The following is a 25894-nucleotide window of genomic DNA, read 5'->3' as shown; positions in this document are numbered from 1 at the left end:
CTCCAACAGAGGCCTGAAACCCATTGAAGAGCTTGTCTAGCTGCAACTCAATCCTAAACCGAGGCAGCGCACTCGGCTAGGTACAAATATCTGGTCACGAACACAGGTGCCTCGCTGATGTGTTACACAAAAACGTTGATCTCTTTGTCAGCCATCTTACATGCCGGGAATCCACCCTAGCATAATCTGCCACAAACTTGTTATCTTCCACTAGACCAAACCAGTATCATAAAAGAAAAGGAAGATGGGAGAATAGTGGTGTAAAGTCGTCAAATAAGAAATCGACAAGCTACTCTGTGCAAACTTCATTAGAGAGGTCAGGTTCTCTACCTGGCTCGCCAATGTCGTCATAGTCAAAAAGGCCAACGGCAAATGGCGCATGTACACTGACTATATTGATCTGAATAGGGCGTGCCCCAAAGACGCATACCCTCTATCCAACATCGATAGGAGTCGATAGAACGGCCGGGTTCCAAGTGCTAAGCTTCCTAGACGCCTACTCTGGATACAACTAGATCGAAATGCATCCTCTAGACGAGGAGAAAATGACATTCATCATTGAAGATGCTAACTTTTGCTACATAGTCATGCCTTTCGGCCTCAAAAACGTAGATGTGACATACTAGCGGCTGATGGATCGAGTCTTCAAACAACAGATCAGATGAAATGTTGAGGTATATGTGGACGACATGGTTGTTAAGTCTCAAAGCATACGCCAACATGTGACGGACTTGAAGAAGTCTACGGGGAACTATGCATATACGACATGCGCCTCAATCCTGTAAAATGTAATTTCAGGGTAGGCGGTGACAAGTTCCTCAGCTTCATGATCACACATCGGTGGATTGAAGCAAACTCCGACAAATGCATTGCCATACTGGAGATGCACAGCCTAACCAACATACAAGAAGTTCAGAAGCTCAACGGTAGGCTAGCATCCTTGTTCAGGTTCCTCCCAAAACGAAGCCGAAAAAGCGAAGCCATTCTACAAACTGCTCAAGAAAACTGAGCCCTTTTCATGGGACGAGACTTGCGAACAAGCCTTTCTGACTTTCAAGAAAACCATAGCCACACCGCCAGTTTTGAGTTGACCCGTGCTAGGAGCACTGGTGCTCCTATATCTCTCAATAGCCAACGAAGCCATCAACTCAGTCCTCGTACAAGAGAAAGGGAAGAATGAGCTCCCTATTTACTTCACCAGTCGCATGCTCCATGATGCTGAGAAGCGTTACCAAATGATCGAAAAGGTGGCGTTAACACTCATCACCTCGGCCTAACGACTTGGGCCCTACTTCCAGAGTCATCAAGTGGTAGTCAAGATGAACTACCCCATCAAGCAGGTTTTGAGAAAGCCTGAACTCACAGGAAGAATGGTGGCCTGGTCCGTCGAAATTTTAGAGTTTGACATCTAGTACGAACCACGTGGTCCCATGAAGACACAATTCATGGTTGACTTTCTGACAAAATTCATCGGAAATGACAAAACCACCCCAGACTAGTGGACCCTTTATGTTGACGGTGTGTCCAATGTAAAAGAAAGCGGGGTAGGGATCATCCTCGAAGGCCCTGACTATATCACTTTAGAGCAAGCGCTCAAGCTCAACTTCAGAGCCTTAAACAACCAGGTAGAGTATGAGGTGCCCATTGTAGGTCTAAAGTTAGCAAGAGAAGTTGGGGCCAAGTGGCTACAATGCTACACAGACTCACAACTTGTCCAAGGATAGGTTGTCAACACATACCAAACCAAGGAAACAGTACTGCCAAAGTCTCTCATCGATAGTTTCGAGTGTTTCGAAATGTATTGCATCCCCAGGGAAAGCAACACCTGAGGGGACCTACTCTCCAAGCTGGCCAACATCAAGAAGGTCAGACACCTCAAGACCATCATCCAGGAGACGCTTCTAACTCCCACCATAGATGCTGAGTAAATTATGGCTAGAGAAGAAGAGGAACCAAATTGGATGACCCCCTATAAAAACTTCCTAATTTGGGGGGTCCTACCGCCAAATGAGGACGAAACCCAACTCCTCAAACGAAAGGCCAACTATTGCACCATCCTCGATGGCGAGCTATTCAAAAGAGGGTTGACAACACCCCTACTCAAGGAGCACGGATGCCCGACCCTTAGCAGTTGGACTCCCCAATAGACAGGTTATCTCTAAGCTACTCATATCTAAATATATTCTAATATATTATCAGCAGGCAAGAATTAATTTATCTATCAGCCCACACATTATCTATAAGGTATGATTATCTTTTACAGGCCAATTCCACTTTTCAGGCCACAATGAATGACACCCTGCAATGCACTGTCCACTTTTCAGGCCACAACGAATGACACTTTGCAACCCTTTCTCCAGAAGTTCGTCGCTATGTTCTTCGATGACATTCTGGTCTATACTACCAGGTCTAGTACTGAAGCAGAATATCGCAACATTGCTCAAACTTTCACTGAATTGACTTGGATTTATACTCTGCTTACAAAGTTATAAGTTTCTTTCACTACATCAGTAATTTTTTGTGATAATCAGCGTGTTGTTTCTATTGCTCACAATCCAATTTTTCACAGTTGAACAAAACACATGGAGATTGATGTGTTTTTTGTGAGACAAGATTTTGGCCAAGTAGCTCTCAATTGTTCATATTCCAGCTCTAGATCAGTGGGCTAATCTTCTAACTAAACCCTTGTCTGCATCAAGATTTGAGGCTCTAAGAGACAAACTCAATGTGAAGAGTGTTTCCAATGAAAACTCTCCCCCTTAAGTTTGAGGAGAGTATTAGTATATGTCAATGTACAACTGTGAAAACAGTTTTGTATTTTGTCTGTAAGGGCTGTTAGCCTTAGCTAACAACACCCATTCTGTAATGAATATCTATTGTAAGGGCTGTTAGCTTTTGCTAACAGCATCCATTTCGTGTTAGTAAGTAATTCAGGGAGTACAAGGGTTTTTCTAATTGCACCTCAATAGGATCAGTTAGTTAGTTTTTTGTTAGAGTTAGTTATAGTTAGTTCTGTTGTATAGAGGTCTGTAAATACCTAGATTGTAACTACCTCTAACTAACTTTTCAGATCAATAGAATCAGCTTTGTTCTCCTCCTTTGTCTTCTTTGTTTTCTCTCTATTTTTCTCTCAATTTATTGAAAACTCACGGACCATCGAAGCATAAAGGACTTGATGTCACAGGTCATCCAAACCCCGGAGCAGCAGACATACTTGTCCAAATTGTTGGGGTATGACTACACAATCAAATACGAGTCCAACTCTAGCAATATCGTCACCGACGCATTCTCCAGAATTTTGGCATCTCCCAACTCATAACTATGATCGTTGTCTCTTCCAAATTTTGCTTTTCTTGAGGATCTTCATAATTCCTTTTGTGGTAACACTCAATATGTTGATTTGCTGCACCAGATTCAATCAAACCCAGCCTCTCACCCTAAGTTTTCCATTCAACGGGATCTTATTTTTCATAAGGGCAAAATCTGGCTTCCGGCAAACTCTATCTTTACCACATTGCTGTTGGAGGAGTTCCATACCACTCCTTTAGGTGGCCACATGGGTGTGGCTAAGACATTGAATCACCTACACTAGAACTTTGTGTGGCCTAACATGCGCGCCGATGTTCGCCGGTATGTCTCCCACTTCCTAGTCTGCCAACAAATGAAATATGAAACCCAGAAACCCGCAGGCCTGCTCCAGCCTTTACCAACACCATCTTCAGTTTGGAAAGATCTATCTCTCGATTTCATCACGGGCCTACCTTTATCCAATGGGGTATCAACTATTCTGATTGTGGTTGATAGGTTTCCTAAAGGTGTTCATTTTGGCACCCTTCCACCTAATTACACGGCTTACCGAACAGCCCTTCTCTTTTTGGATATTGTGTGTAAGCTTATGGGTTTCCCTAGAGCTTGGTGTCTGAAAGGGATCCCATATTTGTCAACATGTTTTGGCACGAATTGTTCAGATTGAGTGGTACAAAGCTCCGCATGAGTATGGTGTACCACCCTCAGACGGACGGCCAAACAAAGGTCCTGAATATGTTGCTTGAACAGTATCTTCGTTCATACGTCCATGACAGTCCCTCTTAGATGGACGGCCAAACAAAGGTCCTAAATAGGGTGCATGAGTACGGCGCACCACCCTCTGGGACAGGTTTTTCCCCTTTTGTGGTCATCTATGGCAAACCTCTGTCATCCATTCCACACTACTTGCAAGGTTCGCCCCCAGTTGAGGCTTCAGATACCTTGTTTCCACCAGAGCCGCCATTCATGCGACACTACAACGTCGCCTCCTTAAGACTCAAACGGCTATGAAAGTGGTGGCAAACACTCATTGCCATGAAGTTCAGTTCAAGGTTGGCAATTGGGTGTATCTCAGACTTCGCCCTTACCATCAAACTTAACTCGCCCCAACTTATACCAAGCTCTCCAAACGTTATTACGGTCTATTTCAGGTTGAAGAATGTATTGGCCCAGTTGCTTATCGTCTCGCATTACCGGCATCCTCACGAATTCATCCGTGTTCCATGTTTCCTTGTTAAAACTGCACCAGGGCCCACTTGCTTCTCAGCCAGCCCATTTACCACCTACAAATGTGGACCATCATCCAGTTGTTGAACCGCTATCTGTGTTGGACTGGAAGTGGGACAATTCTGTCTCACCCCCAACCAAGCTGGTTTTGGTCCAATGGTCCGGTTTGGCTCCGGAAGATACCACTTGGGAAAGCTATGATGCATTGCATGAATCTTATAACCTTGTGGACAAGGTTATTCTCCCAGGGGAAGGAGATGTTAGCAACACCAACCCACCACACACCAGCAGACCAAAGAGGTGTACCAGAAGACCAACATACCTGGATGACTACAATTATTCACGTGGGAATCAAGTAGCACCAAGGCATAATAGCACCCACGCATTCCACTACTCTTCCACGAACCCACTACCATCCCTGCAACTGAATTTGTTGTAACAGATTGTTAGGATTCAGTTATTGCATCGTGCACTAAGAAAGCATCAATAGGTGCTCAGTTTCTATGTAAATAAGTGTAATACAGTAGGAATGGATATCAATGAAAGTTTCTACCTTTCTTCCAGCTACTTTATCGTTCCTGCATTTCTTTAATCTTTTTTTCCGGTCATTTCCCTTTTCACCTTCACAACATGCATACAATTTGATTTTTCTCCATTCTATGATCCTGAGTTTCTGTTTTTGATAGGCATCTTAATCTATTCTTTGTAGGTTGCTCCAGATGTTAGAGAAGTCTTGGATACGTTCCGAACTGCTGCTGAGCTAGGGAGTGATTCATTTGGTGCCTATGTGATCTCTATGGCCTCAAATGTATGATTAACTACTATTATTCTTACAAATTATTGCAACAAAATTTGTATAATTAAATTATTGAAACACTTTGCATGAAAAAATAATAATTTTTTCTGTATTCTTTGCATCTGATGTTGATAAATTTAGTTGTCTAATATCTTTTTGTTGCCATTTTTTGTTTGCACCTGATTATCAGGCTAGTGATGTCCTTGCAGTAGAGCTTTTGCAGAAGGATGCGCGACTTGCTGTTAGCGGGGAGTTAGGAAGAGCATGTCCTGGTGGAACGTAAGTATGGAAGTGAAATGTTTACAATTGGTTTTGAAAAACAGTCCACAACAGTGGCTATATTAGCTGCATCTGTTCTGTAACAAAATCACAACTGTGACTGCAATTTAAAACCTTGGTTTACATCACTCGCATGAAACTTAGCTATAATATTTTGTACTTAATCTAACAAGGGTCTTGAGATGAAAAATTTTACCTGTAAATTGTCAAGGGTGTTTGAATTATAATAACACGTGTCCAACATAGGCTGCGGGTGGTTCCTCTATTTGAAACTGTGAAGGACCTGAGAGGAGCTGGTTCAGTTATCAGAAAGCTTTTGTCAATAGATTGGTACCGCCAACACATCATTAAAAACCATAATGGGCATCAAGAGGTACTTTTTAATTACCTATTCATTTCATTTATGTTGTATTGTTGCTGTGATGCGAATTCATGTAGTGGTATTATAAATTTCTATGCAGGTTATGGTTGGATATTCTGATTCTGGTAAAGATGCCGGGCGCTTCACTGCTGCTTGGGAACTTTACAAAGCTCAGGAGGATGTTGTGGCTGCATGCAATGAGTATGATATTAAGGTTACTCTCTTCCATGGCCGTGGAGGTAGTATTGGCCGCGGTGGTGGCCCAACATATATGGCTATTCAGTCTCAACCACCCGGCTCTGTCATGGTGGGTTTTGCATCTTAACCTTAATTATTACCTACACTACTAGTCTGAATTTAAGTCCTATTTTCCTTTTTAATAACTCAGGTTGTCAGAAAGTATTAATTTATAGTTTTGTTATTATTTGACACATTTCTATAATCCAGCATTACACTCATGAGGTTTTAGCTAACTGAATGTGCACCTTTCTCATTGTTACAAAGAGGTGATGTAACATAGGAACTTGTCTTGCATTCTTGGTCTCTTGTTCGTGTTGTAAAAGTTGTTGACTTTTTGAGAGTCATGGACCATGAAATTGTTTTGAATATTAGTTAAGCCAAACAATTGTTGAGCCTAGAAGAGCCTATGAAATTTATTATCACTTGAAAGTCAAATTATAAGGTGTTTAACTATGAACTATATTTTAGACCATGTTTCCATTTAGTCTCCAGTTTTTTAAGTTGCTATTTGCATTGACATTTGAAAGCAGAATTACAAGCAATGTTCTGAAACCAATGATACTTATATGTTACATGATACATTGTAGGGAACCCTTCGTTCAACTGAGCAAGGAGAGATGGTGCAGGCCAAGTTTGGCTTGCCACAGACAGCTGTCAGACAGCTAGAGATATACACAACAGCTGTGCTACTTGCTACCCTTCGTCCACCTCAACCGCCACGTGAAGAAAAATGGCGCAATCTTATGGAAGACATTTCAAAGATCAGCTGCCAATGTTACCGCAATGTAGTGTATGAAAATCCAGAGTTCCTGTCATACTTCCAGGAAGCCACACCTCAATCAGAGCTTGGTTTTCTCAACATCGGCAGCCGCCCCACAAGGCGAAAGAGCTCAACAGGAATTGGACACCTCCGTGCCATTCCTTGGGTGTTTGCATGGACTCAAACCAGGTTTGTTCTTCCAGCCTGGCTTGGAGTTGGAGCAGGCTTGAAAGATGCTTGTGAGAAAGGACAAACTGAAGAGCTAAAGGCCATGTACAGAGAGTGGCCTTTCTTTCAAAGCACAATAGACTTGATTGAGATGGTTTTGGGAAAAGCAGATATTCCTATTGCTAAGCACTATGATGAAGTTCTTGTCTCACAAAAGAGACAAGAACTTGGAAAGCAACTGAGGAATGAACTCATCTCAACTGGCAAGTTTGTTCTAGCGGTTAGTGGGCAGGAGAAACCTCAACAGAATAATAGAAGCTTAAGGAAGCTGATTGAGAGTAGACTTCCCTTTCTGAACCCCATGAATATGTTGCAAGTAGAGATACTCAAGAGGCTAAGATGTGATGATGACAATCTTAAAGCCAGAGATGCCTTGCTTATCACCATAAATGGTATTGCTGCTGGGATGAGGAACACTGGTTAAGTTCTCAACAACTACATACAATTTTCACTTATTTATGTTAACATGTTTCCCTTCCACTTTCCCATGTTATTTTCTGACCGTTTCTAGGATTTAGGTATATTCTAATGAAAGATAAATGTAGCCAAAAGTCTTAGTCAAATGTTTTGTTTTATACATAGACAAGATGAATATAGTTTCAAAACATGATGAATATAGTCTGACTAAATGACTATTGACTAACTATTCTTATTTTCTTATTTTTTAAATTTGAGTCGATAAATGTGAATTTGTGTGGACAATCACATAATGTAAATGTAAATTGCTCCAAGGCCATTTATTAATTAAGAGTTAAGAAAGCATATTCCAGGTATTCCTAATCTAATTTCTGCAGTTGATTGAATTTCTCATTTGCATCATATTCCATTACTTCTTAGTAGGAGAGTTCAATTTCTGTAAAAAATAAAATAAAATTTTGAGAGTTCAATTTTGTTAGAGTTCGGTAATCACTGAGTTTGTTTTGGACTTATGGTTAATTACTTGTTAGTGTTCAATAGTTAGTATAAATAAGAGCATCATGTACATTTTCTATATCTTTTACCAATTTATGTTACCTTCTAAACCTTATTTTCTCTGCCCTTGGCTTATTATGTCTATGATCTGTGTCCCTCTCAACCTTAGATTTTACCAACACTTATCATCACTACTTGAAAAATGATTCTGCATCCATCAAATTGTTCTTTGGCATGATTTTGGGCTTAATGTACTAGTGAGCCTATCCACCTACAGGCTTTACTCCTCAAAACATTAAAATTGACACCTGTATGTGCTTTCCCACGTCTAAATACGTTTCAAACTTTATTTATCCTTGTTTCTGCATTTAACAGATTTCATTTATCTTTGGTCATTGATATTATAATTGACTATTTAGCTATGTAACATTGTCCATAACCTTGTTGGGATCGGTGCTTTGGAAGGGAAGGAAATGAGAAGGATGGTGTGGTTTCTATGTATTTGGTTAGAGTAGATATAGGATGGAGAAATTGCAAAAACCAGTGGCCCCACCATAAAGTAAATCCCTCTTCAAAAGGGACGAAAGGAGAGGATTTGTGAATGTTTTTTTGTTTTAATTCGTTAAAAATTAAATATTTTTATAACAGTTTTTTAAGAAAATAATAAGGAAACAATGATTGAGTAAACGTTATTTTTCCAATTACTATAAAAAATATTTTAATTTGTTTTCGCTTTTTTTTCCTACTCATTCACGCAAACAAATGGGTTCTTTTTCACTTTTCATTTTCATTTTTATCTATTTAGACTATATTTTTTTATTTTATATTTCTATGTTCCCTATTTTATATATTTTTATTTTTTTCTCTCTATTTTGCTCCTAATCCAAACTAACTGATTTTTTTTTCTTTATGTATGTTCTTTCCTTCTTTTCGTTGGGCTTCTTTGACTGTGGAAATTAGAGTGAACAAGGGTGATGCTAGGTGCACTAGCATTATTGCTTGTGCACCAGCAATTTTTGATAATTTCAGAATTATCCATGTGTCTTTTTCTTCCCTTATTAAGTTGGTTTTACTATTTGTGTCATTTGCGTGTGCTTTGCTTTCTGCTTTGTTGGTTTTTCCCGTTGAGTGAGGTGTCGCTTGGGTGGAGGTGAAAGTGTTATCGGCCGATAGTGATTGTTGCGGTGGTTGGTTCGTTGGAGGTACGTCAGGTACGCGGGTTGCTGTTGCTGGTTTCCTATTGAGTGAGTTGATTTGTATGTTTAATTTAAAGATACGGATTACATGATCCGCATATGTTATACGGATCATGTTATCCGTATGTTTAATTTCAACATACAGATCAGTTGATCCGTATGGTTTATATAGATTTTTAAATTTGTAAAAATTGTTTAAAGTTTTAATTCTTTTTAATTATAAATATGTTAGTATGTAAATTTGTAAATAAAAATTATTTGTTTATATGTGTATTTGAAATAATTCGTATGTAGATTGATATAGGGTTTTTGGTTTTTAATATATATGGTTATAAATTGTAGTGTTTATACAATGGTATGAAGTAAAAAATTACGTTGAGTTTTGTATGATATTATATGTATAGTGCGGTTATGTGTTGTATGTTTGTGATGTGAAAATTTTGAATTTGTTGTTAAGATGTACGAAGATTAATGTATGTATGTGATAGCATCAGCAGCAGGAAGAAAAAGGAAGACTCTTCGGATGCAAGCATGACTATTAGTTAGTTACTGATGCCGTTAGTTAGTTACAAGCTGTTAGTTAGTTGCAACGACATTTGAACTACTGCAACAAGTTAGTTACAAGTTGTAACAGCTTGAACCCAATTGTATATAAAGATACCCTAGCAGGAATAAAATGCAGAGAAGAATTATGAAATACTTGTTTAGTGTAATTAGCATAGCATAATAGTAGTTACGGCTCATAACAGTATGACAGTATAATGTCTGAAGAAGTTGATATGGATGATGAAAATGAACACGAATCTAGTGTGAATGACTAACATGTTGATTGTTTGGATGCATTCAATACTTCTCAGGTAATAATCTTCATTATTGTTATTAAATTGATAAAATGAATGTCCCTTTGAAGACTAAAATTTTGTGGGTTGCATTGTAGGTGTTTGCTACCCGAGATGATGTTTTGCAGTGGGCTCGATCAGTTGCTCATGAAAATGGATTTATGGCAGTGATTATGAGGTCAGACATAAACACTGGTATTAGAGGAAGGACTTCATTTGTGTTAATTGGTTGTGAGAGAAGTGGTCAGTATAGGTCTAGGAAGAAAGATTTTTATAGAAGAGATACTGGGAGTAGGAAATATAGGTGTCCCTTCAAGCTTCGTGGAAAACCAGTGGTTGGAGAGCAAAGTTGGATGGTGAAGTTGATGTGTGAGAGTCATAATCATGAATTGGCCAAGTCAATAGTTAGATATCCATATGTTGGGCGATTGACTAAGGATGAGAAGACAACTATTGTTGATATGACAAAGTCAATGGTCAAATCAAGAAACATTCTACTAACGTTGAAGGAGTACAATGTCAATAGTTGTACAATAATCAAACAAATATACAATGCAAGAAGTGCATACTGTTCTTTCATTAAAGGAAGTGATATTGAAATGCAACATCTAATGAAGCTTCTTGAACGAGATCAATATATTCATTGACATAGATTAAAGGATGAAGATGTGGTACGTGATATCTTTTGGTGTCACCCTGATGCAGTGAAGTTATGCAATGCATGTAATTTGGTGTTTTTGATAGATAATACCTACAAATCAAACAGGTACAGACTCCCACTACTTGTCTTTGTTGGTGTGATACTAACAGGGATGACATTCTCTGTTAGTTTTGCATATCTGGAGGGTGAACATGTTAATAATGTGCTATTGGCTCTAGAACGATTTCGAGGTTTTTTTTCTAAGACATGATATCCTCCCTGGAGTTATTGTGACTGATAGAGACCTAGCATTGGTGAATGCAGTGAAAACTGTATTCCTTGAGTGTACAAACTTGTTGTGTAGATTTCACATCGACAAGAATGTCAAGGCAAAATGTAAATCCCTAATTGGTCAAAGTTTGTTGACTATGTTAACGAAACATGGATAACACGACAACAAACAGGTGTGAAATGTTAATCTTTTTGTGTTAGGGTTGATGAATTGATTATTTTTAATTATTGTATTTGTGTAATGTTTTATGTAAATTTGAAATGTAGGATTGAATCTGCTCATTGGGCTTTAAAAAGAGTATTACAGAATAGCCTTGAAGACCTATGTAGTGTTTGAGATGCCATGAATAACATGATCACGCTGCAAGACACTGAAATTAAAGCATCCTTTGAAACAAGTACATATGTGGTTGGACATGTTTTTAAAGTTACCTTATACAAGAGGCTTCTTGGCATGGTTTCAATGTATGCTTTAAATCAGATTGCTGTTGAGTATGAGCGTGTACATTATACTGGCAAGAATCCTTCTCATTGTGGATGTGTGATGAGAACTACACATGGTCTTCCTTGTGCATGTGAGCTATCTAAATATGTTCTTGGTAGCATCCCACTAGATTCAATCCATATGTTTTGGAGGAGACTAAGTTTTTCAGATCAAGGGTTATCTGAGCCCTAAGTGATTATAAAGGAAGAGATGGAAACCATATCTAAGCGATTTGAGGAACTTGATGTTTGTGGTAAAGTAATTCTAAAGAATAAACTTCGGGAAATTGTGTATCCTGATCAAAACTCTATGTGTCCTCCTCCAGAAAAGGTCAACAATAATGGTGCACGGAAGAAACCGTGAACAGAAACCAAAGATCAACAAAGCATGATCCGTCTTACTAGGAGTATACTGATGTTTTACATTCTGTGCAAAATAGGAATTCTTTGGTGAAGCATAGTGCATTATCTTCTGACCAGGCCATTCCAAGAAGGACCATGCTGATGTTGGATCAATTTCATCCGTTCATACACGATTTAATTGACAACATTGTGGATGTGAAAGCTGACAGTAATTGTGGATATCGTGCGATTGCTGCTTTATTAGGTATGGGTGAAGATTCTTGGTCCTTGGTGTGCAACCATTTGCTTAAAGAACTTGGCAAATGGTTAGATGAATATATCAACTTCTTTGGTGGCATAGATAGATTCGAGGAATTAAGGAGGTCCCTACTTGTTGATGGGTTATCCATGGTATGTAATTTATATTTTATTTTTTAAGAATTAACTTTAAATAAATGTGATGTGTATATTTGTTTGATTCAGGTTACTATGGATAAGTGGATGGATATAACTGAGATAGGATATGTCATTGCATCAAGGTATGATGTAATCCTTGTATCGTTGTTCCTTCAACAAAGCATGGCGTTCTTTCCTCTTAGAAGTCAACCACCAATAGATTCTTTTATGCATCGCATAATATGTATTGGTCATGTCTATGGAAATCATTTTGTTCAGGTTAATTCAAGATAATCCTATTTTTAAATTTATGCAATCATTTGTGTTATAATAACGTAAAATTGTTTGTGCATGTAGAACAAGTTTATTTAAAAGACCGTTGTCCTTTACCACCTCTAGCATTGTTATGGTCTAGGAATTGTTATCCTTAGGCAAAGCAGTGACCAACTCCATATATTAGTAGAATGCATCAGTACAAAAATTTGATAATGTTGAAAAGATACTATGTTGGCATAATTGAAGACTGAACATTTAGCTTTTAATGACTTTGTAATGTCCTACATTAATACATAATTGTTAGGCTGCATATTCACGTAATTATCTCTAGCTTTGTTACGTTAAACTTAATTGTTTAAGGTGTAGAACTTAAGAATTTGTTGTCACGTCATTACCAGGGTTACTTGATACGTTTTACGGTTACGTAATTTAAAATAATTTGTTAATGTTAACCCTAATATTTACAGGCATAAACATAGTCTAAAAATTATAAACCAAAATAAGTTAACATTTATAAAATGTTTGGTAAAACCAAAATATTGTCAAATACAACAAAATTATAAACATAGTCTAAATATTAAAATATAAAATGGATGACGTCTATGGCTGATCCGTGCGCTGCCTTCGTCACGACCTAACATAAACATTGCCCTCTTCAGTGACACCCCTAGCGATCCTTAAGCAGTCTTCCATGATATCGTGTACTTCTGTGCCTTCAGTGACTATCCTTAGGTTGAGCAAACGCTCCAACCTTTCTGCGATTGCTTGGCAAGCCACCTGTGACATTGAAAACAACCGATAAAGTATTACATTATTTCAAAATTAAACTAAATGACATTTACTATAACATTAATACATAATTTGCCACTGCATGTCTAGGCTGCTCCGCATCAGAAGGTGCATGTGTAGGTGTTGCTGCTGCCACTGGGACCTCAGGGATATATGGCTCCACATATGTGTCATCTTGTGTCACAGGTGGATGTTTGGCCGGACCGCTGGCTATGTCGATGTCATGAATGGATGGGGAATCATGAAGAACCAATGGATGCAATTAGATGCACATTGTTCTGGCACAACACAAATATGTCCCACTGGTGCAAGATAGTCAGAGAAATGCAACCACTTGTCGTCAATATCTTCAAATGATAACATTGAATCCGTAGTCTGTGGAGGAATGGTCTGGACATATCCAAATTGCCGCACCACCCTTTCTGGTCAGTGTCTGACGACAACGGGACCCCATCAGATATGACATGAAAAGCTTGAAATCAGATCAAAATCCCGCACTACATGGTGGTCACCATAAGGCATCCAGTAAACATCAACAATTGTCAGTCCATGTAGACATTTCCGGAACGTCGATGCTAGCAATGACTTCGAAGAAGCCTTCGTAGAAATCCACCAGCATGCACATGGTGACATTTCATCATAGTCTGGATCCATCAAAGACTCAACAACAGAGGGAAAATGCTCATATATCCAACACTACACAGATTAGATCAAAATAAAACAAATGTCAAATTAACATATTAAAAACAATTAAATTACAATAATTGACAATAATTACCTATAATAGTGTGATGTATCCAGCAAGCTGTCGACTGTCGCTCTTACAAGCATCATTCAAATTATCATACATATGCACTAGGGCGGCAACTCCCCATGCGTAGCTTCCACTGTGACTCAAGTCTCGAAAAGCGTCTAAAAAAACCACATGAACAAATGTTGCACACTTGTTAGCAAACAGAGTGCAACCTAACAAATGCAACAAATAAGCACGAGCTGCAACTGTCCAATGTCCGGCCTCACATTTACTCAGATAAATATCTCGTAGCCACGATAGGCGTACGTATGCCCCATGACATTATACTGTCTCAGCTCTAGCTTCCTCTCGGAAGACTTCAAGTAACTCTACCAACATCAAGACCGCTTCATCGACATGCATAGTCTCGAAGCTATGGAATGCACCTATAATAAGAAGATGAAGCAGAGAGGCCACATCATCCAGGGTGATGGTCACCTCATCAATAGGAAGATGGAAACTACTCGTTTCCTTATGCCACCTCTCCACAAAAGCGGATATAAGTCCCCGATCGCCAGTGTCCACTAAACATGCGATTAAAAGACTTAATCCTGTGGCAGCGATCGGCCCTTCGATTTTAGGAGTAGGCCTCCCAAATTTCTGAACCTTCCTTCCATGGAAGGATAGCTTCAATTGCTTCAACTCAGGACGTTCCTGAAAAAAAAAATTAAATTATTTTAACAATAATATTTTAAATTATGAATTATTTAAACAATAACAAATACTTAAGAATTATAATTCAGTCAAAGTTATAAATACCTCTCCTTTTCATATAATGACTGCAACATGCTCACCATATGCAGTCAGCACTGATGGATCATGCGGCCCACCAGAAAATCCCTCAGCATCATCAATAACTTTTTCAGCATGTCGAAATACGTCTCTAGTCACGTCAGGAGAATCCTCAGCAACATCGGCAACTTCCCGTTGCCTACGTGTGGATGTTATAGGCCTTCGCGTCTGCGGAACATCATCTGAATGACGATGATTCTCTCTCCCCAGGGCTCTTCCTATAACCTTGCCTAAGGCACGACTTAACCCTCTAGTTCTAACCATAATCTGTAAATTTTCACACATATACATTTTTTGGTCGAAATTCAATATTTTTTTTCATTTATCTAATAAACAAAAACTATTTACAAACAACTAATTAAATAATATATGACTATTTTTCATTGAAATAAAATAACATAAACAACTACAAAATTCATATATTTACTATTAAAATTTATAGTTATTTCATAACACAATACAATATAAAATATATTTTTTAAATACAAACAATACCTATTTTTAAAACAAAACTAACAAATAAACTACCTATTTAAAACATTATTCAAAACATAATTTTTCAAACAATATCTATTTTTTATTTTTTTATTTGAATTAAAAATGCTCATACGGATCAATGAGTCATATGAATCAACATGATCCTTATGCGTCATACAGATCATATTGATCCGTATTAGTCATACGAATCATAATACAAATACGGATCATGTTGATCTGTATGAACACACCGTACCAAAATCGAAAATGCAGCCGTTAACGGAGAGAAAAAGCTTACCTCGATGGTGGAACAACAAAATGGAGTTGCGGGTCCTCAATGCCGACAACGAACCTCCAAGGAAAGGAAACGACACAGGGAGGAGAAGAAGCTCAAGAACGAAAGAAGCTTGAACACACGACCAAGAAAATGAAACGGCACAGGGAGGAGACCGCGTACGGAATGCAAGAACAGTGCACTGGGTGTACAACTTTTAACTTTTAAGTGAAGAGCATTTTCGCCCATTCACTTAAAATGCCGGGTGCACCTAGCATCACCTAGTGAACAATGGCATTTACACCACAATGGTAGCAACAAACTGTAATGTGTAGTGTGTATATAATTAAGAGGAGTGCTATAAACATATTCTTTTAAATACATTCTCTTTATTTAGGCAACATTTATTGAAAACTATAAAATTAAGAGGGATAAATATTAAATATAATATGAAACCCACATAATTTGATCATTTTCAATAAATTTTAATCAATTAAAAAGAATGTACTTCTAACATTTCTCATGTAACTACACAAGTTTATAGTTTCTCCTAAATGCAAAATTTAGATAGGATGGTCTTGAAATGGTATGGATTTTGATCCTTACCAAATGGTAGCCGAAAAGGGATTTTAGCAATATTTATTGAGTGCTGCTAGGTGCACCCAACATTTTTGCTGGTACACCCAGCAATTAAGGGGAAAAGACATATGTACCCCTAGCTTAATTAATTTTAAAAAAACTATTCATTCTCCTTTCTCTCCCTTCCAATCCCGTGTTCTTGCTTCTTCCTCTCCATTTTTGCTTCTTCCTCATTGGTCTCCTCCCTCCCGCGTTCTTCTTCTTCCTGACCTTCGTTCATCTTCTTCCTGGCCTTAGCCTAGGCTTGTCTCGAAAAAGCTTGAGCACAGTCGTCATCACCGCAGCGCATTCATTCTTCATCTTCGTCTTCTTCGTCATCATCGACCGCGCCGCCGTGGGTGTTGACCATCCCAGCCAAGTTGACGGTGGTGTTGCTGCCTCCGCACGTCGGCATTGTCGAGGTAAGCATCCTTGCGCTGAGTTCGCTGACATCGTTTGCAGCAGGGGAAGTTTCGGATCAAGTTGATCCGTAAGCTTTTCCGGATCAACATGATCCGAAAAACTTACGGATCAACTTGATCCGGAAGCTTTATTAACACAATTTCCGAATCAAGTTGATCCGAAAATTGTGTTTACACCTTTTCCTTATTACGGATCAACGTGATCCGTAAAATTGAAATTTATATATTAATGTATATTAACAGTCAATGTTAATTTTAAAAAAATGCTAAATATTAGATGAATTGTGAGAAAATTGAAATTTATTTATTAATTTATATTAACAGTCAATGTTAATTTTTTAAAAATGCTAAATATAAGATAAATTGTGAGAAAATTGAAATTTATTTAGTAGTTAGAAAAAACCATTAAGAAAAAACATTGGTTCATTTTAAAATTTAAATTTAATTAGTAGTTAGAAAAAATCATTAAGAAAAGCCTCCTGATTATAAAAATTTGATAAAAAGCCTCCTGGTGAGTAGTTAGAATGGTTAAGAAAAGCCTTGGCTCAATTTGGTAATGCATCCACCTCCTGATTATAAACATTTGATGAAATAGTTATGTGAAAAATTTTAATTCATTATTTGTAAAAATAATTACATATCATAAACAATAATATGTTAGCCCTTTTAATTATGAAGTTATACCAAGCAATTTCTTGTTAGAGTATACTTAACTTTGTTATTTTTGTAATATTTAGCATTGTTTAAAAAATAAGATTGAACGTGAACGTTTACGGATCAAATTGATCCGTAAGCTTCTTTGGGATCAACATGATCAGTAAGAAGCTTACGGATCAACTTGATCCGTAAACTGTGTGAAGAACGTTTACGGATCATGTTGATCCAGAAGTTGTCTGAAACTGCATTTTTAAAATTGCTAACTCTGAATTTTGTGTGTTTTTTATTCTGAAATTTGCAGCTTACTTCATCAAGGCTATTTCTTTGTAACAAGGTGTTTGTTTGAACTCTGAACAACGTGAGTACTTGATATATTTGACAAATTTTTTTTTCAACGTTTAGCATTACTTTGGTAGAAGAGTAAATATTGGTTGTAATTTGGATCATTCTTATTAGATTGTTGTTACAATTTGTTTTGACCTTAGTCACAATTTGATTAGCATGAATAGTATTGATTGATTAGCATGAATTATGATTATATATAGATATATCCTCTTTTAGGGAATTATCCAAATATAGATAAATAATATTGATTGATTAGCATGAATTATGATTATATTGAGATGTTGACAATTTTCTTCATTTAAAAAATTCCAAAGATACCTAGTGCTTGTATGAAATTATCCAAATATTCCAAACCATATATTGCTACTAAAACTAGTCTCATTATTACAAAGATAAAAATCACAACTAGAGTAAGCACGTGCACAAAGATGCCACCCCCACCAACACCTTCCACAGTCCTAAATGCTGATCCTAAGAATCCAATTATGCTACCCAATATTATTTTCCACCCAAATTTCATCTCCTACAACCAAAAACAGAAGCATTAATTACAAGGTAATTAATCCCAATTCAACGTCCTTAATTAATATACAAACACTAATCCACATGGTTGGCCCTAGAAATTGTTATTACTATTGTGGTTACATGAAATTGACTGAAAGGTATATAATTAAATTTCTAAAGTGATCAAAACTGAACACTCACCGGCCAAGTGTGTTTGTAAAACCCTCAGCATGATGAGCATTAGTATCAACCCCTTTCCTAGATGTTGCTTCAATGAGACGAACACAACCAAAACCATGCATGGAGTTAGGGTATACTGATGTTAACAGGAATGATCTGTTTCTCAGATTCCTGAATCAAGGTCAATACCACTAAGCATTTGAGATGCTTTTGACCATTGTTTCTCAGATTCATAAAGCTCAGCAAGTTTCTCTCTAATAACTAAAACATATGATAAAACAACAAGTGGCCATTAGAGTAATTGAATTGAGTCAACCAAATGGGATATAATGTTGCCAAAACTTAGGGGTGATGGTGCTTTGCCGTCTCAAAACTTTATGTTAGCCCTTTTATACTTAAACATGCATTGGATGGTGGTGTTTTGTTGTCGCAAAACTTAGGGGAGAGTAGAGGAGGATTCTACTAGTTGAGGTCAAGCTTGTATGTTTCCAAAAGGGATATAATGTTGCCAAAATCCTAAAGTGACCTTAATCACTCACTTAACCATGCTTTCAATGATTTTAATCACTCACTTAACCATGCTTTCAATGATTTTAATCATTCTCATTTGTCATCTGGCTTTGGTGGATTTGTGAGACTCACGCATGTCAACTTGTCTGATTCTAACTTTGAAGGGGATATTGCTTCCCAAATCTCTCATCTTTCCAAATCAGTGTCACTTATAAGCAATGCATATATCTTAATTTCAAAGTTCGAATATCCTTTTTCTACCAAGTAGTGCCTGAAAAAACATAATGCCTATATGCGTTAGACGCATGAAATTTGAGAGAATGAAATGAGTGATGGATTTTGCGGTACTCATTTGCAGATCATGATTAGGACCAGAGGATTAGGCCGTGCCTTAGGTCACGTTACTGGCAGAGGTGTGGGCCGAGGAGATCGTGATGATTTCGATGATGCTCCGCAGCGTCAACGGCCTACCGCATCCGCAAGAAGGCAGCGAGTCGCTGTGACTGTGGCGCATGATGAGCCAGTGGTCCCTGCGCCATATGTTCAGGCTGACGTATTTCTGGATGATCCGATGACACCAGCTGATGTAGAGGATATTGTGGCAGACATTCTTGCGGACACAGGCGCAGAGGCTGCTGAGGATGAGCATGAGGGATTTCCGGGTGGCCCGAGCGACCCATCCGTGTTGACCCAGTATGCGGATCATGTTGCTTGCAGCGTATGGACGAGAGAGATATTTATAATATTTATTTTTAGTTACTTGTAAATTATACTTTATGATTGAAATTAGTTTTCCTTTAAATGATGATTTTAACGAATTTTGCGTTCCTTTATATTTCAATTCAGGAGCGTCCTGAGTTGAAGTTATCCTCTCACGGGAGGAAGGTCCATAGTTAAGGCAGGCCTGTCCCTGCCATTGAGGGACTCGTTGCTGGGACAGGACTAAGTCCTCTGATCGCGTGTTCGGTAGACACCGGTGATCGAGGACTTTTGTCCTCTTTTGTGGAGCGGTGGCATCGGGAGACATCTAGTTTCCATCTCCCGGTGGGAGAGCTCACGATCACGCTGGACGACATCTCCTCGCTTCTCCATCTGCCCGTGGTTGGCGACTTGCACGCCTTTCAGCCCTTGCACGTGGACGATGCGGTTCAGGTGCTGGTGAACTTATTGATGGTCTCTGCAGAGTCTGTTAGGGCTGAGACAGCCCAGTGTCGTGGACCGTACGTACGCCTGCAATGGGTATGTGATATATACGAGCGTCGATGCCAGGCAAGTCATTGGACAGCTGCGGCTCGCGCATATCTTCTTCATGTTCTGGGTTGCATTCTGTTTGCTAATAAGAGTGCAACCAATGTGCATGTTGTCTACTTAGAGGCCCTTCGTGACCTCAGTATGACGGGGAGGTACGCCTGGGGAGTGGCTGCTCTGGTGCATATGTACGACCAGCTGAACGATGCCTCTATCAGCCATAACAGACAGCTTGGCGGTTACATCACACTGTTGCCAGTAACAAATATGTTTTTCATTCGTTGAGGTTCAACAATGTTCAACTTTAAATTTTGTTACACTTTCATTATTAATGTTTATAATTTTGATGTTACATCTGTAGTGCTGGATTTACGAGCACTTTCCCTCAGTCGTGGAGTCCACTGTTGATCAGGACTACGATGAGGATTCCCCGCGTGCGTGTAGATGGATTGCGACGAAGAAGACCGTGAAGAGCATACGTACGCCGGCATACAGGGAGTGCCTGGACCGACTCCGGATTTCGGATGTCTGTTGGATCCCGTATGGGGAGCACCGACCGGTCCGAGACTTCCATGTCAAATCATGCTATTCTGGTCTGCTGCGCTGGGGGCCTGTTGCTGTTTATTACCGACCAGAGAGGGTCGTGCAACAATTTGGATACACGCAGACCATTCCTGCTCCGCCTAGCGATTCATGGGTGTCGTATGATGATATACACAACAGGCGCATGCACTACTCGGATCATATAGTTCCAGCAGGTGAGGTGTGCATTGTGTCAGGTCAGTGTGCTAGTGACTACATGGACTGGTTCTTCCGCATCTCGCATCCTTTCAGAACACCAGGCCACGCATCAGATCCTCTGCCTGATGGTCATGCCCCGCAGCCACGAGTCGTCCCTCAGGCCCCGCAGATGGATATCCCTCACGTGCCGGAGCCAGGAGCATTGTCGACATCTATAGACGAGCCTAGACATGCAGTGGTAAGTAATACTAATAATTTACGTCATTTACCTCAATATTTGCATAATAATTTGTGTAATATGTTTGTTTTGTATTTAACAGGAAGTTTGTGATGAGATTGTTGAGAGGTTGGAGCGCCATCTGAGTCTAGGGGTGGTCACGCCAGGTTCATCGACACATGAGGTGATTGAAGAATGCCTCAGGATGGCCAGGAATGTGACACAGGACCATCTAGTATATGTTAGGTCTAGACGCAGGCGGCGCACGGATCAGGCATAGTTTATTTACATATTTTATATTGATATTCCATGTATATACAAATATTGTACAAGAACCTATTTCATTAGTATTGTTGGTTTTATTTATTATTAGTAATGTTAGTTTTATTCATTTCCATTGATTGTGTATTCCATTTGTGTCTATATACACACGTGTTATTAAAATGGTCTAGTTAACTTAGTTATAGTATATGTAAATTATTATAAATGGTCTAGTTAACTTAGTTTACCAACTAATAAAAAATAATTTTAAATATAACTTTAAATATAATTGAAATAAAGAAGTTGAAAGGGTGTAGAAAAAAATAAATTAAACAAAAAATGGACATCATGAGTAGGGGTCATAGAAAAAAATAAATTAAAAAAAATTATAATTTTGTTCTATCAAATTAAAAAAATGTTTTTTAGATATTTATGCAATGCTAATGTAAAGATGTGATGTCATTCGTTATGTAAGATCCTTATTTTACATAACGTACTAATATTTTCAAATTCTCTTATAATTATTATTTTCCCTCTTATACTAATGATCATGTAAAAAAATGTATTCTAAAATAGTTAGTATTTTAATTTTTAATATAATATTAATTATTTTTTATTTATATTCTTTATAATATTAATGATATGATCAATTATAAAAATAAAAAATAAATTAATGATGATAATATTAATTTTATAAAAGTATTATTATCTTTTATCTATTTATTGATGTTTATTAATATGTATAATATAATCTTAAACAATAATTATAATGGGACTGAGTAAGTATTTTAATATCATCTTCTAAAAAATATATATTCTAAAAAAATATATTATAAAATTAATTATTTATAATAAATAAATATTTATAAATATATTATAGTTAATAAAATAAATAAATAAATTTAATTATATTATAATTAATAAAATAAATATCTTTAAATGTATAAATTATATTTTAAATTTGAAATAAACAATTACGGATCAAGCTGATCCGGAAGCTGGCGTCTCACTCTTACGGATCAAGTTGATCCGTAAAAAATAGGCCAGGGGCATCTTTGCCATTTATGAATTTTGCTGGGTGCACCAGCAAAAATGTTGGGTGCACCTAGCAACACTCATATTTATTTATGGCTATCCAAAAAGGAAATCGCTTCCAGGATCCCCATTTAATGCTTCCTTCACCCCACAACAATAATGGACAAAATTACCCTAGTTGTTTGTACCTCTATCTCTCACTTGCACAACCCTAGTTAGCCAACACCACCCTCCCTACCCAGCATTGCACCCCACTTCCCTGAGGCTCCCTTTTTCTGTTGATCAGTAACACCTCGAAGGAAGTCCCCATGGTCGGACAATAGAGTTGATCGATAGCGTGAGTTTGACATCGGAAGCAGTGTAGACTTGCCAGACGCCAAATTTGGACCTTCATGATCTAATCTGACCCCTGTTGGGAGAAGGATTGGTGTAGAGGGCAATGTATGTTTTCTTAACTTTATGATCAGTTGTAGAGCACGACAACGACAAAGGAGAGATGGTGAGCGTGGGCGGACATGAATTGATGCAGGAGAAGTGAAGAGTGGTTTAAAATGTGAAACTTTGATTATGTTCGATAAAACTAGCTATTAAAATAGTTGAATAATATAAAATGACATAAATAATATATTTAAAAAGGATAATAAAAAAATTAAATAAATATTTTAAGGATAAGAAATATATATGAAAAGTTAGAAGCTAGAAGTTAACATTTTAAAAAACTAAATACTAGAAGTTACTTAAAAAAACTTGTTTACCGAATAGTCAAGTAAATTTTTTAGAAAAAAACTAAGAATAAATTGAAATCTTGTCTAACATAACCGTCCAATATAGTGGCTGTAGAACCGAGAAAAATCCTAAGGGATCATGAATAAGATTTGCCATAGATGATAGTGAAATTGTAGAGATTGGAGGAAGCAAAGATAGAGAAATTTGTCGCCTTAATCCGAAATAACTATTAATGGAATTTGACTTTTAGCTATTTCGAAATTTTTCAAGAAATAAATGTATGTAAAATTGAACACTAAATCAAAATTACAAATTTTTTAAAATCGTAGAAACAAAATCGTGAAAAAAAACAAAACCAAAATTGTAAATTAAGAATTATAGGATGAGTAAAATTGTACTTTAACCTTCTCTTTTTATATATTAAAATATGTTATAATATATTTTTATGTCAAGGGGTACCGTCCATGCGAGTCCCCTACTCCCTATTAGCAAATTAAACAAAATCACATCTTTTACATAAACCTTTCACAAAAATTCACCAAATAGAAAAAATTCTTTTTCCATTGATATCGAAATAAGTCCTACAAAAAAAAAAAATAGACCCATTTAAAATCTTTTGAAATTTAAATTGTCAGGTTATAAAAAAATATATTGTTAACAGAAAGCTTTTAAATTTTGAAAGAATTTTTTTTTCCTAAAACATTATATTTAGAGGATATTCAATTATGCAATCCTGGTAAAGTTACATGACTCAATTTTGGTGAGTTCTATGATGTGAAATTAAATGAATTTTTTTTAAAGAATGTAAAATGAGATTTAGGAACTTTAAAAAGTTTTGATTTTAAAATGATATAATCCTTAATAACATAAAATCGGTCTTACAATTATCTCACAATTCTTTTGAATTGTTAAGAACGGGTTGTGCATATATGCAACGTAAGAACTGCTACATCAATTGCTTCAATGAAGAATCTACATATGAATCGGTTCTTAAGTTTATCAGAACTCTATAAGTAACTTGTATTGAAGATGTTCTTATAATAAAAAATCTTAAATGTATATAAAGTATGAAATGTTTATATTATAGATTATAGATATAGATATAAACTATAAATGATAGATCATAGAATTCTAAAGCACAGTTGCTTGTCAACCTTTCTTAATTTTGAAGACTTTCTCAGTCATTTTTCATACATAATAATCAATGACCACAATTCCAATTTACTTTTAAAATTTTTCTTGTTCCCCGTCGTGACAACCATTTTTATCCATGTACTTCTTTTAGTGGTGTAATTTTTTTTTTTTTTCAAATGTTATTTAATATGAAGGCATGCTAGTTCCCTTTGGGGAAGTAATAATTAACTTTCTGAGTTCCTTTTCTTACTTCATTCTTATCGATGAATATATTAGTGTTCTGTGAGAAATGGAATCTGATTACCAATTTTACATACCTGTCTCCAAGATTTCATTGCACTAGCTTCCTTTCCAAAAAAATAAATTAGAATATGCCATATGTTGTTTAAAGCAGATACCATGCCTGCATTCAAAGTAGTGAGGTTCAATCAAGTAACCTGCAAGTGTATGATATAATTGAAACTTGCCTCAAGCAATCACACTGTCATAGTGGTGTCCAGCCTATTTTCAAATCAAGAGCAACTTTTAAGGTCAGTTACTTACCTCAACTTTTAAAAAAGTAACATTCATGTGTAACTTTTATTACTCAAAAAAAAAAAAAATCACTAGAGTTGATCGAATATAGTAAATCAGAAACACCTATCTGACAGGTCATGTTTAAATTTATGCGATAAATATAAATATTTTTATATTTAGGGAACTGTACTAAAAAAAAGTGTTTTTTAAACTTGCTTGCATTAGGGAACTATAGCGATCCTCATAAGTTTTATATGATAAAAAAAGAATTATTACTCATAGAAGCAATGTTAGTGTTTTTTTTAAAAAAAAAAAATTCCTACTATATTTTTCACTCTATATTGTGTAGTTTAATAGTGAGACAGAAAGGCTACAATTCAACGGTTAGAGCCTTAGAGGTGCTATAAGAACCAACTCTATACTACCAAGTACCAATTGAAGAGTGATTCGTGCATGGAATTGTAATGAGACTTTTTTGTTTTCATACGGTCATGAGTGAAGTCACTTGATTTTTCTTCAGTATTTTTATTTTCTATTATTGGATTCTGATTTCCATTATCCCAATAAAGATGTTGGTGCTTGAAATTCTAATATATTTTATGCTGCCAACCGGCCTAACTCATGAGTATATATAAGCTAGATGCCACTTTTCTCCTATTGAATGCAGCATATCAAGCAGAATAGTAGATATATATTATATCTTTTTCAAAAATGGAATAGAATAAGTATTTAGTTCATTAAAATTTATAGGAATAATTTCCAATACAGGAAAAAAAAAACCTTTAATTCAAGGCAATATAGTCCATTCAATGGACCTCATATCAAAGGAACCACTGCATTTGTGAGCCTCTGCTGTCAAAGCCCTAACACCTCGTGAGTTGACACTTGACACTTGTTGGGGTCACATTGTTTTGAAAAACACTAACATCCCTCAGTACCATACCAACTTAAGACCTATCATGGAATTGCTATGTGCCCAGTTTGACATGGTCACACCTTGTTTGGTTGCCCTGGTTTCAATTCCTTAACATGTGTCTTAATAATTCAATCCTGAATGGACAAACTAGCCTTGAGTGAATGAGA

The 25894-nt window shown here is 37.0% G+C and overlaps 2 protein-coding genes across 2 annotated transcripts; both read left to right on the top strand.

Annotated features, from left to right (window-relative positions):
- Positions 1-19: 19 nt before the first annotated feature.
- On the top strand, positions 20-7841 carry LOC121174091 (phosphoenolpyruvate carboxylase 4). Its single transcript, XM_041012449.1, has 6 exons — positions 20-2407; positions 5243-5341; positions 5520-5608; positions 5855-5981; positions 6070-6276; positions 6797-7841. The coding sequence occupies exons 2-6, from the start codon at positions 5330-5332 to the stop codon at positions 7619-7621; spliced, it is 1260 nt and encodes a 419-aa protein (XP_040868383.1). The 5' UTR covers positions 20-2407; positions 5243-5329; the 3' UTR covers positions 7622-7841.
- An 11417-nt stretch (positions 7842-19258) lies between these two features.
- On the top strand, positions 19259-21419 carry LOC102669633 (protein MAINTENANCE OF MERISTEMS-like). Its single transcript, XM_006575790.1, has 4 exons — positions 19259-19595; positions 19874-20439; positions 20543-21160; positions 21243-21419. The coding sequence occupies exons 1-4, from the start codon at positions 19259-19261 to the stop codon at positions 21417-21419; spliced, it is 1698 nt and encodes a 565-aa protein (XP_006575853.1).
- Positions 21420-25894: the final 4475 nt, after the last annotated feature.

Source organism: Glycine max, chromosome 2 (assembly GCF_000004515.6).
Source record: "Glycine max cultivar Williams 82 chromosome 2, Glycine_max_v4.0, whole genome shotgun sequence".
In the NCBI taxonomy this organism is placed as follows: domain Eukaryota; kingdom Viridiplantae; phylum Streptophyta; class Magnoliopsida; order Fabales; family Fabaceae; genus Glycine; species Glycine max.
Note: the sequence above shows the minus strand (reverse complement) of the source record. Positions and strands in the feature narration are given on the sequence as shown.

Bases quoted from the DNA above. Each gene is read 5' to 3' on its own strand.
- LOC121174091 (XM_041012449.1), top strand. The intron at 5,609-5,854 runs GTAAGTATGGAA...TGTCCAACATAG, and splicing joins AGAGCATGTCCTGGTGGAAC to GCTGCGGGTGGTTCCTCTAT. The intron at 6,277-6,796 runs GTGGGTTTTGCA...GATACATTGTAG, and splicing joins AACCACCCGGCTCTGTCATG to GGAACCCTTCGTTCAACTGA.
- LOC102669633 (XM_006575790.1), top strand. From the start codon at position 19,259: ATGAGTGATGGATTTTGCGGTACTCATTTGCAGATCATGATTAGGACC. The intron at 20,440-20,542 runs GTAACAAATATG...TTACATCTGTAG, and splicing joins GTTACATCACACTGTTGCCA to TGCTGGATTTACGAGCACTT. The intron at 21,161-21,242 runs GTAAGTAATACT...TGTATTTAACAG, and splicing joins ACGAGCCTAGACATGCAGTG to GAAGTTTGTGATGAGATTGT.